This window comes from Drechmeria coniospora, chromosome 03 (genome assembly GCF_001625195.1).
Source record: "Drechmeria coniospora strain ARSEF 6962 chromosome 03, whole genome shotgun sequence".
In the NCBI taxonomy this organism is placed as follows: Eukaryota; Fungi; Ascomycota; class Sordariomycetes; order Hypocreales; family Ophiocordycipitaceae; genus Drechmeria; species Drechmeria coniospora.
In genome coordinates, this window is record NC_054391.1 from 6,196,522 (window position 1) to 6,210,813 (window position 14,292).

The window sequence follows — 14,292 nt, forward strand, 5'->3', positions numbered from 1 at the left end:
ATGTCTCTCAAAGGCCCAACCCCCCAGCAGCATGACGGCTCCGGCCTGCGCATCGGCATCGTCCATGCGCGCTGGAACTCGACCATCATCGAGCCCCTCGTCCAGGGCGCAAAGGCGAAGCTGCTCTCTTGCGGCGTCGAGGACTCGAACATTGTCGTCCAGTCCTGCCCTGGTTCGTGGGAGCTGCCGCTCGCTGTGCAGCGGTAAGTCCCACACCAGGCCCCCGATCGCATGCCAGGCAATCAAGCCGGCTTTCGCAATGACAACCCCTGCGTTGGTGCTGACCGGGGGCGACGACGGCGTGGAACAGCCTCTTCTCGGCCTCGCAGATCCAGTCCACCTCCACCACCAGTGGGCCTTCCGCCACCGACCTCCTCGCCTCCTCGGCCTCCGACCTTGCCTCTCTTCCCAGCGGAAACACTGCCTCGTCCGGTGCCTTTGATGCCATCATCGCGATAGGCGTCCTGATCAAGGGCGAGACGATGCACTTCGAGTACATTGCCGACGCCACCTCGCACGGCCTCATGCGCATTCAGCTCGACACGGGCGTGCCCGTCATCTTTGGCGTCTTGACCGTCCTCAACGACGACCAGGCCAAGGCTCGCGCCGGCATCGATGGAAAGGGGCACAACCACGGTGAGGACTGGGGCCTCGCAGCCGTCGAGATGGGCGTCAAAAGGAAGGAGTGGGCCGCTGGCCGGATCGAGGGTTGACGATATCACACGACTATCGATTGCGTCCGTCGAGTCTGCACTCACATGTCGCCTTCTCCGTCTCTGTCGCGGGCATCGAGCTGGGTACCGCAGCCGCTGTGTAGGGAGGCAAACGATGGAAGCAGAAGGCGTCACCGGCCTGTGGGAGACCAACATATCGGTAGCACGAAGCCGTGACATCAAATGTCAAGGTGACGGCCATGAACTCTTGAAATATCGTCCAACCCCATCATCCAATTACCTAGTCAGCTGGCGGCTGCGACCATCTTCATCATGCCCCCTCGTAGCAACACGTGCAGCAACTCAAATCCATTGTCAGGCCATTAAATATCCATCGCATATGTGCCTGCTGACGCCCAAGTCGAAAGAGATATCTAGCTCAAGGATGTCGTGACTTTTCGGTTTGGAACACCGGGATGTCCCAAGATACAAGATACCGTGGAAAAATAATAAAAAGTAAAATAGAGAGAGAGAAGAGAGAAGAGAGGGAAAGGATATGCAGAGCGAAGCCTCGACCGATATGACAACAATGCATTGGAAATCAACATGATCCCGTCCCAAATCACAACGCCAACTCGCTCCCAAAGCTCTTCTTGCTTCTCCACATTGATCTCTTCTTCTCGCGCTTCGCGTTCATGGCCTCCCAGGCCTGCTCTTCATCGTCGTCGGAGCCGTCGCAATCTGTGCTGATGATGTTGATCGTCGACTTGGCCTTGTCATCGTTCCAGCCCGACAGCCCTCCGGACATTGTGTTCGTGCGATCTTGAGGTGCGGTGGTGACGGTAGACATCGGAACATGCGAGACCGGACGGTAGCGGCCAGGCAAGCCGATGTTGCTCCGCTCCGAGGGCGCTATCGAAGGCGCGTATCCTGCCACGGAGCCACGGATGGACGGAGCGGCCTGATGGGGTGCTTGCTGCATGTAGGCTGCCGGGCCAGCTTGCAGCATGCTCATGCTCATCGTCCGCCCCTTGTGGCCCATCAGTTGAGGGTCCATCATAGGCTCGCCCATGACCGACTGTCGTGACGACAAGTCGATCATCGACTGGTTGAATTGAGGGTTGGCGCCGTACGGTGACTGCATCGGCGGGGGTGGCATCATCGACTGCTGCATCATCGACTGCTGCATCATCGGCGGCTGCATCATCAGCGGCTGCGTCATCGGCGACTGCATCATCGGCGGCTGCATCGGCGGCTGCATCTGCTGACCACTGCCGTTCTGGTTGATGGCCATGATCTGCATGAACTGCATCTGCATCTGCATGAACTGTTGCATCTGCTGCGACATTTGAAGCTGGGCTTGGTCACCAGGTGTGAGGGTCGACTGCGGCAACTGCTGCACGCCGGCCATACCAGCCATGCCAGCCATGCCGGGTGGCATCCCCGCCGCGCCGCCCATACCTCCCATGCCTCCCATGCCTCCCATGCTTGGTGGCATCCCCGCCGCGCCCGCCATGCCTCCCATGCTCGATGGCATCCCCGCCGCGCCCGCCATGCCACCCATGCCTGCCGCACCGGTCAGGCCGTTGTACATGGACTGGGGTGGCATGCCGGCCAAAGGATCGAAGGCGGGACCTGGCAGCGGACTCGTGGCGGCGCCGATGAGTTTGCCAAAGTCGAGGCTAGGGCTGCCACGACGCAAAGCCCGCGAGCGTTCCTCGTTCATGATGACGCCAACGAGGCCACCGGGAGGTAGCGGTCCTTTCTGCTGAGGTTGCGTGGGGTCGCTGAACAGGACCGACTCCCTCTTGGCCGGTCTGGACATGGCCGCGCCGACAAAGGGGTCCTGAGGAAGGTTCCTCGCAAACGCCGGCAGGTTCGAGTTACGGCGAGGAGCCGGGTCGCCGGCGGCGGACGGAGGCCGTGGCATCTGCGGCATCTGCGGTTCTTGCGACGTAGCCTGCAGGCTCTGAAGATTCTGCAGATTCAACGTTGAGCCGACGGGGGTCAGTCTGCTGGGCGCCTTGTTCTTGGCAGGGAAGCCCTGAGCCTGCAGGATGCCGAGGGGAACGTCTTCATCCTCGTCCGCGTCGGATGCAACGTGGTTGGGGTCGGGCGAGAGGTCCTTGCGGAACATGGGCGGCTGGGCCATGTTTGGTGATGACATCGGCTGGGGTCTGACGTTGTGGGAAACGGGCGAGCTGGGCGTATCTCCCGTAACCTTCATCATCTGCTGCCGGTAGAGCGTCATGTGGGCTTCCTGCTTCCGTCGCTGCTTCACCTGCTCCTTCGACTTCTCTTGGTGATCCTCGTCCTCGTCGTAGTGGACGTCATACTCGTCGTCCTCGTCCTTGGCAACGGACGGAGCCTCATTGTCCGGGGACGCTCCTTGACGCTCCTTATCCTTCCGATACTTTTCAAACTGAGCCGGAGTCATGACCTTGTTTCGGGCCCCTGCGGGCAATCGTGATACGTGTCGGTGCGAGGATGCCTTGAGGTGCTGGCGGGAGAAGCTGCCGGCAAACATGTTGTCCTCCTTGTTGGCGCTCGAGGCGATGGATGAGGTCGGGGAAGTCAGGAAGGAGGGGTCTTCGTTTCGTCGGTATCGATGAGTCTGCGAAGACTTTCCGGCGGAACTATCGTAAGGTTCCGACAGAAACTTCATGGCATCGACGGATTCACGAAACAGCTTGGCATCCTCGTCGTTGACAACATCCGAAGGGCTGTACGGAGAGGACCTGAGGGTTCGGTGCTGTGAGAGGGAGGGCGACGGGGTGCCGAAGCCAGAAGGCGAGGTGCCTCCGCTGTTGAGCTGAGACGCCGCCGGCGTGCCGATGCTGGGGCTCGTCGGACCGGGATGAAGGTGTCGCGGGTGCATCGCCTTGTCATTCCTCAGCGTGGCCGTGCTGCCTCGCTTGTCGAAGGCGGTGAACATGGAGCCAAAGTCTCCGCCCAAGTCTATGCTGGGCGACTCCGACTTGGTGGGAGTCGCAGTGCTTGCCGTCGAGGCCGTCAAGCCTCTCGTTCTGCTGTCCACGTCGCCCCCTTGGAAACTCAGGGTTGGGGGCATGGAGGGGATGTCACTCTGCTTGGGAGGAGCAATCGAGTGCTTCTTACCGCCAAAGGAAAAGGTTCGGGTGGCTCGGTCCAGCAGGCTGTTCTTGGACCCTTCCCTCGACCCAAGCCCGTGCGGCAGCGACTGGGACTGCGGCAACCTCGACCTCACGGGGTTTCGCTTCTCGTCAGGCACGTTGCCCGCGGGGGCGTCGGTCGAGGACGGCGCCGTCGAGGCGTTGCTGTAGCGTGACGAGTTGTCCGTCGACGTGGCCTTTGTGGTATTCGAAACGCCGCTTCCGCTGGTGCTCGTCGTCAGTCGATCTGCTTCCATGACTTTGCCATTGATCGACGCGGCCACGGGGTTATCGAGGCCAGAAATGGGAAGGGCGGGGGACTCACCGGTTCGGAATGAGATCAGCAAACATGTTATCCGCGACATCCAGCTCCAGCACTGCCGGTCTGGGAGGTGCCGGTGCATTGGCAGGAGAAGCTCTGGCCATCCTCGCTCCGCCGTCGAAAGACCTCACATTGCCGCCGGGGACATCCTTGCGTTCGAAGACGCGAAACGAAGGCTGCGCAGGCGTCGACGCGGGCGCAGGCTCCGGGTCTTCGGGTGCGGGTTTCCGCTTGGAGAAGGCGACGGAGAATCTAGGCATGTGGAAGACCGGTGACTGCTGTCTCGTCTAGGTGTCGTCCAGGTCTTCCAACAGGAGGAGAGAGAGGGGTCGGCAGAAAGGAATCTTTTCCTGTCGAGAAGGCGTGTTCTTGCAGCGGGTTGGCCGGTGATGTCCTCAGGCGATGCCACAAGGGGACGAGATGAGCTGCTGCTGCGACGAAGCAGACAAGGGATGCGAAAGAAATGCAGAAAATGATCAAAGCGTGCGTGTGGGTGAGGGAGCGGCCGTTGGTGTAGGTCTGACGCTAACGGGTAACTGCATGAAAAACCGTTAAACGTTAACAATGAAGGTTCCTTCGGCTGGAAGGATGACGGGGGAATGTAATCAGGCATATCGGGTTGGGCAAGAAAACAAGGACGCTCTCATGGCGTCGCTGTGAAACCCCGAAACGGGAGTGAGGTGGTTGGCCGGACGTGGCAGGCATGCACCTCTGTCACCGGCTAGGGGGCGAAGGAATGGGCACGCCGCGAGCGAAGCGAGACTCACAATAATATCCAAAAAAGAAATACCACACGATGCCACCCGTACGCGCGAGCGAGTGGACTTGTTGCCGCAATCGACAGGAGAGACGACGTAGAAGAGAGGGTAAAGGGAAAAGGGGGGGGAGGGGAGGATGACGGACGAGTTCGTGGATCAATGGATGAGTCGGTTCGATCGCTCGAACGATGGGATGCGAAGGCAGCAGACGCGCCAAGGTCGAGCGAGCCCTCGAGGGGGCAGGGGCGGGGGGGGGGGGGGGGCGTGGGTGAAACCGAGGCAACGGGAGGATGCCGGTCGGTTCCGAAGTCGTCAGCAAACACGGCGCAGCGTCGATGCCGGTCGATGGAAAAATATTACGACCGGAGAATGAGCCTCAGTATTTCGAGCTTTGATTGCGAGGAGGAAAAGAGAGAGAGAGAAGAGAGACGGGAGCAACACAGACGCAGCAACGGCACCGCCAGCGACGCACGGCACGTCTTGGGGGCGGGCCTCCGTAAGTACTGAACGGAGCAGGTACTCGAGTGTACTTCGTACTTGCACTGTACTTGCCCCGTACGATGGTGGGAATAATCAATCCTCATCGGATGAGGCGAACTTGACGACATGTACTCTGTACTCCGTACTGTACACCGAGGCAGCACGGTGTTACTTGCCTTCGACCGACCCTGTCCTGCGCAATATGCCCTGGTGGAGGTGCTGGGCTGGGGCCGATCTGCTGAACGGTCGTGACCCATCACGGACCCATGCATGGTCTCGGTACAAAGTACTGCACGAGTACTTACAAGTATTACGTAGTACCTAAGTACATATGTAAGTACCTAGTATGCATCTACAACTACTCCGTACTTGCTTGCAAGTTACGGTACGTCTCCTGTACGAGTAATACTCCGTCACTAGTATGAATGTTACATACCACCTTGTAATACTTACGGAATACCTATCCTGTACTTGAACTTCTTGTAGCGCTCCGTACTGCTTTTCCGTGCCCGGAGTAGTTGTACAGTAAGTGATACACCCCGGACTTTCCTCAATACGTGCGACAACTGGCAAGATGCCATGTGCACTTACTTGTTTGTACTGTACTCGTCCATTGACCTCATCCTCGTGGCACCATGCAACCAGATCCTGTTCCAACACAGGAAGCAGGTTCCTGCGGGTGCCTCCTAGTACCATTCGCACGGGGATGGAGCCAGGATTGCAGTGCTTTGTCCCTGCCATCTCCTCTCTTGCTTTCTTTTAGCTGGTACGAGCAGCCCGTGCCTACCACCCGCAAGGAAAGCGGTGCTGCGCATGTGCGCAGAGGCTGGTGGTTGGTACTCGGTAGGTACCGACTGCACCTGCGAGCTAGGCAAGTACCGTATGTACAGTACCTCTCGTATCCGCTACATGCACTCCAAAATGAAGAGCAAATCGAAGGCTGCATGAGGCGCCCGAAATTGCTGCTAGTTATGCGTGTACCACCGTCCCGTAAGCACATACTTATTACTAGGTCGCGGCTTGCTTATTCGCACCAGTCACCCATTCACACCCATGCGCGCCCGTCACGCTGGTCTCAAACGAGGCAAGCTCGCAGCCGGCGGCTGTGGTGGTGGATATGCGCCGCTTGGCCGTTTAGCCACTGGCCCGCGTCGGGCACAACATGCTTCAGGTACGAGTACAGTACATTGAATTAGGTTCCAATGCGCACCTCCGTCCTCCGTACTCTGTACGGGGCAATACTTGCAAGCACACCACCAAGTGCGGAGTACCAGCAGGTACCTTACCTACCCAGTAATTACTAACGTGTTGCAAGTACTGCGCGCTTATAGCACGGTTACGCACTCGGCACCAAACGCACGTTGGTCCACCGTTCCGTCCATCTCAGACAAGACAATCTCCCAGCGGTTCTCGATGAGGGAAATGGGAGGGCGGTGTGTGTGCTGCCCGGGCTTCAGCCGTATCCGTTTTTAGCCTGGCCGGGATCAGAGCGCAGATTCTCTCCTTGTTACTCAGAGCGGAGGCGTTGTTGCATGCCTGCCGAAGCAGCCTCAACCAAGTCAGAGGGGCAATGACTGGCATCGTCGCCACGAGCTTTGTCAGTGCACGGTTGCAGCAAACCCCACGAAGACTCTGAACACATTAGAGATTCGGGAACACGACCATGCCGTACATGCTCTACTTGCACGTGAAACTATGCTCATCACAAACAGTTCGTTGGAAACACGCGCGTAGAGAAAGACAGAAATGTCACACGGAGGCAATGAATGTTGCTCCGGCCAGACGTTTCGCTCGACACGTCATGCAAACCAGGTACCGCACTGTAGGTGTAGGCGTACAACCACATGCGCAGTACGGGCAACGCACACTGCAATACTCGTACCTGTACGGAGTACATGTACAGAGCACAAGCAGGGAGGATTCATGTGCGTAGTTGTACATGTACATGGATTCACTACTCCGTACGGAGTACTAGTACTGAAATTTGCTATCAGGTACTATTATTATCTGTGTGGCATCCCCTAAATCGAATGGCATCAATGGAGTTCTGTACAAGTTTACCGGAGTACTGTACAGAGTACATGTACTTAGGTGTACTTACATGCATGCACGGGGCAAGTAGCCGTAACGTACGTCGGGTAATACTTGCCCGGTGCTTAAGTACTGTAAGTAATGGAATACCCGTACAGTATACTTAGTAAGTACTCGTACTGTTGTGCGGGTTAGTTAATAGTAATACCTACCTAGTTCCTAGTAGTAAGTAAAAAGGTGTACTGTACTCCATAAGTACTTGCTATTTGTACTGATACTGAATGTACATGCTTGGTAAGTCGGTGTGCAGTACATGTGCTTGTAGCGTTACCTCAGTACAAAAAATACTAGACACCGCTGCATGGGAGAGCGACCCATGGCGCAACCGGAAAATCGTTGTTATCAAAAGGAAAATTCTTGCCAAGATGCCAATACCAGAGAATGTCGTGCTATGTACGGAGTACGGAGTACGGAATATCGATACGCCTCCTGCACTCCGTACTTGCAAGTCAACGTACATGGAGGTGTACTTACACCAGGTGTATTCGGAGTACTTGTACTGTACGCACACGTTGTGTTATTGTACTCGGTACCGTACTGTACTGTAGTTGTACTGTAACACGACACCTCTCCACGTTGCAGCACTTCCTTGCTGTAAGTACTCCGCACCAACCTGTTTGCACATTATTGTGCACGCAAGTACGGAGTAAGTACTCCGTACTTGCACATGTTCTGTACAGTACGGAGACTACGAGAAAAAGGATTGACTGTGGCTAGGGGAGGGTAGCCTGCGTGCTGCGCCATCCCGGATCCGCACCTTGTTTTATCGTGCATGGCAATGGCAACATCCTAGAGCCCTGCATTTCGGGGGTTTAGCGGCTTCGCCCATGGCCAAGCCAAGGGACCAGTCGGTAGGCCGCAATTCCTCATTACTCGCAAAATTCAAGTAGATACAACCAAGTATTACATGCACCACTACCTGTGGTACTAGCAGCTGCAGACTGCCCACAGCTTGTCATGCATGACGACAAGCCGCAATAACGTCCGCCAAACTCTGATTGTGTTCGCAGGAGCACCTCGTATTACGGGTACATATTCCAAGGGCACAGTATGGGGTACATCAACGACTACTGTACTAAGCGCCACTGCGCTCTGGACACCAATCTCGCTAGCAATCCGGTCCTCATCGTGGGAAACTGGTGAACATCGGCTCACAAAATCCACTCGCCAGTCGGTCAGCATAGCTGCCGGAGAAGAAGCACACGAATGCAATCGATCGACATATGAGGAGTCATTCGTTGGAAGGGGGTCCGCTTGGCCTGCATCGGCCTGAGTCGTTCTGCTTCTGCTGTATATGTACTTAAGTACTTCAGTATGGAGTAAGTACTTGTAGGTGCAAGATGTAATAGTGTATGTACATGTAAGTATTAGTTGTAAGTACTTGCAGTGCTGGTACTTGCATACTAGGTACTTAGTAATAACCGTTAAGTGTACTAGGTACGGAGAACACCTAGCTGAAATACCTGCACGCACCATGTACTTGTGAGTACTGTAATTAAGTGAAGTGTACATGTTCATGTAGGTAGTGACAATGACGCCAAGTGACACAGCACAGCATCGTTTTTATTACCGAGAGACCAGTGTAAAGAGAGCACCATACCTAGTACTTGGCAGTGTAGTATACGGTTGGACGATGCTTAACTATTACCCCATGGTAACATTTGGCGGAGAATGAGTTCGTTGCATGCAATTGGCGTATACAACTGCACCCACAGAGTACTTGTACATGATTTATATTCAGAGTACTGAGTAATACTCTCAGTATGGTATTAATGCAGCCGACTATGTTAAAAAAGGTTCTGTGAGTTAAGGACATCCATCACATGTACGGCGTACATACTATATTATATGCCAGTTGGCATTAGGACAACAGTGTACGGAATATAGTAGACTGCGTACTTGTGCATGTTGGTACTTACACCTACTGTAGGTGTAGAGTTTTCTCCGTGCACTGATGCAAATCATGTACGAAGTACGGAGTAATACGGAGTAATTACATACAGGTATACTTCGTACATGGAATCGGAGTACACAAGTACGGAGTATCTGTACAAGTACATACAGGACCTGTATATCGTACCATCGAATCTGTAAGTACAATCAATGGAGGGCGGCTTCCACTGCAGATACAGCGTCATATTCCCCGCCCCGCTACAATCAGGCTCCTCCCGAGTCCACCTGCGAACGCCCGAGCCTGTCGAAGTTTGGAAGTACTCCACCAACGAAACCCCCAGCTCGGTCGCTTGCCTATTGTGAAACTGCATTTACGTAATCGGAGGACCATAAGTATGATCTCGGTCGGCCGACCGTGGCCCTGTGCCATATCATGAGTACAGTACACTGCAGTAAGTCTGCTCCGGAGTACACCTACTTATACTGCATGTACTTACTTAAGTACACCAACCTACGCCTACGTGTACATTGTACATGTACTTGCGCAAACCAACCCACACGAATCCCCAACGCATACTAATTGCCCAGAAATATGCGCTGCAAACAGTACAGCTGGGTATTCAAAGCAGACTTACTATTTGCACGTATGCAGAATTCGTGCGGAATACATGTAAGTACTTGCATACTTGTGCAGTCATAATTTTGCATGTGCAAGTACTTGCAGAGCAACTGCTTGGTGCCGGATCGTCGGTCTACGGTGTCAACCTGTACCTGCAGAGGGTAGGAGACAACGTACTCCGTACAATATATACCTGCATGCAATGCATGCATTTGCTTGAATGCCCACCATCTTGCGAAAGGTTCGCCGTGCCCGAAGCATTCTGCAAGCTAGAAGATGCCGATCCAAAATTGTTCCGTCAGTTCACTTCGCTGGTTCAACAACCCAGTGCAACGTCGGGCGGTCTTTTGGGCCCTGGGCCAACAATGGCCTGCCCAAAGGATGGGGCGGTTACAAACAAGGACATGCTCTACAACAAGCGCCTCCTTGTACATACCATTAAAGGTCAGTCATATATGCTGAGTACTACAGGTAGGTTCCGGTACTGAGTACGTGTAAATACGCTGGTTCTTCTCTCCATTCATGTCAAGTATCAGTAGGGAGTGCTCCGCACCACATCTTGGGGACTGGGAAACGGTGAGGTGGGAAGCGGGCTGGAAGCCGGGCTTCTCTCGCAGCATCATGACGCCCATCTTATGTTGACCGGTCCCAGTCATTAGGCACCCAACACCTGCCGCAACAGCAGGACTGATACCAAGGAAGAGTGTCCCGTACAAGCAAATCTTCGGCAGAGGTGTTTGTTACCGTGCATCAACTGAGAAAGCCACTCGAAAAGGCAAATGCTGCCCATGTAAACCTGGTCAGGTACTAGCTTTGGGTTACTCGGAATGCTCCTACCTCGCTGCGAGGTGCTCATGCAGTACGGGCGGGCTGGCAGGAGCATCCGGAACAGTTCCGAACAAAGTAGGAGCAGGACCGACTGTGAGGTAAGCACGCGAAATCCGGTTCCCCGACACGAATATGCACGCCTACACGTACTGGGTTCTTTCTCGCCATTCAAGTGCTCGCAGCTCAGAAATGGCTCTCAGGCAATAAACACACCTAGCTACTGTGCTATTCACGCACCCATGGAAAGCAGACACCACCAGCAGTCAACGAACGACGATTGTTTGTATCAAATCCTGCCACCAGGCTCCATTTGCGGTGCGGGGGGTCAATTGAAAAGGACCTGTTGCATTTGAGGTGGAGCTCATGACAAGGCCCCCATCTCCCCCAGTGTCGTGTCTTGTGGGCGCCTCGCTGACTCGACAATCGAATGGAATTCTTTAGGGAAGCTTCTTCATCTCGGTTCAATACGGTCTAGAAATATGAGGATGCGGACGAGTTGAGTACAGAGTACCAACGACATCACGTCACCAACTCACCAATCGATTCCGACCAGCTCAACGTGAAGCGGAGGTTCACTTGGGCCGGAATCAACACGTCGCCCGTCTCCGCAACGCATCGTGCGTCAATGTATTGCACTGCACTGCAGGTTTGTCGCCGTCGCATTCTTGAATGGAGGGAAATCCGTGGTTGACCAGCACGCATGGAGCCACGGCCGCTGGTTCATTATGGGTATGTATTCGCAGCATGGTGCACGGAGCGCTGCAGCTAACGATTGTGCATGGGTGCATCAAGAACAGCATCGGTGCGGAGTACTCCGTGCATCAGCACGTACCGAGCACGTTCGGGTACTATGAGTTAAAGCCCCGCTTGGGTGGTAGGTACAAGTACTTGCGGTCCTCCTTGTCATTGCATAACTAGATTGCTTGCGCAGTTTGAGGGATTCGGCTCATCCACCAAGCCATCAATCACATGCCCAGCTGAGGTGACGAGCTGCAACCCAAAACCAGTTTGTGAAAGAAAGGAGAAACCCCAGAGTTGGAGCTTCTTCACACGGCGGCTGGGTCCTTGCCCTGATCAATTGCTCGTCATGCTTTGCCCCCACGATGGGCTGGGCGGCACCTTATCTATTTGCCCCGATTTGGTTCTAGCCAGCGGCGGCCAAAAAACTATATTCCACAGGAGAGCTCCACCACGTACCGTCGAGGTCATTTCGAGCAGGAAAACCAAGCGATGCCAAGAACAACAACGTTGGCTCGCCGCCAACTCACCTCCTCAAGCTTCAGTCCACCCCAGTCGCACAGGTCGTTGACACTTTGCTGCCACCTGAGCCAACAACCTGCGCCGTCTTGCTTGGGCTCTATCCTGTTGACTGGGTGCCTCGTCAACGATGACTCCCCCGAGCCCGAGAGGCCGCCCCGTCCGGCGGCCGTCGCTGCTTTCTCTCGACGACTGCCACCACCACTATCCCTTGGGGACTCGGACCGGCACTCTGGCCTCTCTCATCCGGAGCCGCTCCCAGCAGAGCATAACCGGCTCATGGCCGCCGCAGCCCCCTCGTCAGCAGCCTGTGGAGGATGAGGAATCGGCTGCTTGGCCGCGACATGACGAGGACGACATCGAGAGGCTGCTGAGGGACGAGACGAGACTGAGTCAGATTCTTCTGGGCCCTCAGATCAGGAGCATGAATCTTATCGGCAAGAGCAATCCGCGATATCGCTGGGAGCGCTACTGGAAGCAGGATGAGGCGCTTGGCACAATGAAGAAGCCCCTGTGAGGCTCCTGCTCTTGCGCTGGATGCGACGCAGCCGGCTTCCATCTGCAATCCGTGTATGCTGACGAGCCTTCAATACAGTCGCGAGTACTACAGACGAACCAACGAGCTCATCCAGCAGTACATGTACATAGACTGTCTGCTAGACTCGTCCATCCCCCACGACCTGCTCAACGAGTACTCTGCCGAGTTGGAAGCATCAGCCTTTCGGCCCGTTGATGTTCCTGCGACCATCAGCGAGGAGCCCAGCGCGGCTCAGTCCCTCGCGCCTTCACTCGAACAAAACCACCTTGGCACATACGGCACCATCGTCCCGAAGACAAACGGCATCGTCGCCAAGCCGCCCCTGCCACAGAAGCGAACACCTAAAGATATATTCCGCTCATCCGAGACCCTGCCTCTACTGCAGCATGCTGATGACGAAGTCCTCACGCCCACTCAAATGCCTCCGGTTGGAGAGCCTGGGCCTCGCCCCCACTTGCCCTGGCTCGAGGATGCCGATGTTGACCACGACGACCCAGTTGTGACGCTAGCCATCTGGATCAACCTCATCGCCAATGTGATACTGTTAGCTGGAAAGCTTGTCGTTATCATATCCGTACCCTCCATGTCCGTCCTCGCCAGTCTTGTCGATGCGACCCTCGACTTCCTCAGCACCGCCATCGTCTGGACGACAACCCGGCTCATCTCTTCTGGGCAAAAGGACCAGCATCGCTACCCGGTGGGCCGTCGTCGGTACGTTCCCCCCAATCCTCAATTTTGGCATCATCGTGCGCCTTTGGGTTCTCGTTCAATGCTGACGGAACTGCAACCCGACAGATTGGAGCCCGTGGGTGTCCTGGTCTTCTCCGTCACCATGGTTACTTCCTTCGTCCAAGTCGGTCTCCAGTGTGTGCAGCGCCTGGCAAGTCCGGACCACGAAATCTTGGAACTTGGTCTTCCCGCAATCATCATCATGCTCACCACTGTCATCATCAAGGGAGGTTGCTGGATCTGGTGCCGGCTGGTCAGAAACTCCAGCGTCCGCGCCTTGTAAGTCGCCCCCTTCTGAAGCCAATCATCCCCTCGTCTTTTTGTCTGACACAGGCACTCCCATGCAGGGCCGAGGACGCCAAGACAGATGTCATCTTCAATATCGGGTCGATTTTGTTCCCCATTGGTTAGTGCAGTGCAATCATTGATGCCAGCCTTCGCTGGGTCCATCGCCGCTGACGATGCATTACAGTCGGCTTCTACGGCAAAATCTGGTGGCTCGACGCGACCGGCGGCCTGCTTCTTTCTCTCGTCGTCATCGCCACCTGGAGCCAGACCTCGGCTCACCATGTCCGCAACCTGACGGGTTTCTCCGCCCAGCCGGACGAGCGAAACCTGCTGCTTTATCTGACAATGCGCTTTGCCACGGCCATCCGCCAGATTCAGAACCTACGGGCCTACCACGCCGGCGATAAGCTTTTCGTCGAAGTCGACATTGTGCTGTCCGCCATTACGCCGCTCAAGGACAGCCACGACTTGAGCGAAGTCCTCACGTACTTCCTCGAATCCGTACCGATCGTAGATCGTGCGTTTGTCCATGTCGACTACGCCAGTTACAACGCCCCAACGCACATGCTGAAACAATCAACCTCGTAGCGACGTGGACATCTCCACCTAGTCGCCGTCATATCAATATTTTCTTGCCGAATGCTAATTTATTATTCGCTGGTGACACTAGCCTGCACGGCGTTGCAGTGCAGCTGTTGCGATGTG

The 14,292-nt window shown here is 55.4% G+C and overlaps 3 protein-coding genes across 3 annotated transcripts; 2 read left to right on the forward strand and 1 right to left on the reverse strand.

The window, feature by feature from the left end:
• On the forward strand, positions 1-713 carry DCS_07432 (6,7-dimethyl-8-ribityllumazine synthase; the record flags this gene model as incomplete). Its single annotated transcript, XM_040804717.1, has 2 exons — positions 1-203; positions 311-713. The coding sequence occupies 2 exons, from the start codon at positions 1-3 to the stop codon at positions 711-713; spliced, it is 606 nt and encodes a 201-aa protein (XP_040654821.1).
• Positions 714-1,275: 562 nt separating this feature from the next.
• Positions 1,276-4,366, reverse strand: DCS_07433 (uncharacterized protein; the record flags this gene model as incomplete). The annotated part of the gene is made up of 2 exons (XM_040804718.1): positions 1,276-4,009; positions 4,110-4,366. The coding sequence occupies 2 exons, from the start codon at positions 4,364-4,366 to the stop codon at positions 1,276-1,278; spliced, it is 2,991 nt and encodes a 996-aa protein (XP_040654822.1).
• Positions 4,367-12,162: 7,796 nt separating this feature from the next.
• On the forward strand, positions 12,163-14,175 carry DCS_07434 (cation diffusion facilitator 10; the record flags this gene model as incomplete). Its single annotated transcript, XM_040804719.1, has 5 exons — positions 12,163-12,545; positions 12,628-13,281; positions 13,366-13,578; positions 13,647-13,705; positions 13,772-14,175. 5 exons carry the CDS (start codon positions 12,163-12,165, stop codon positions 14,173-14,175), a joined length of 1,713 nt encoding a protein of 570 aa, XP_040654823.1.
• Between the last annotated feature and the right edge of the window lie 117 nt (positions 14,176-14,292).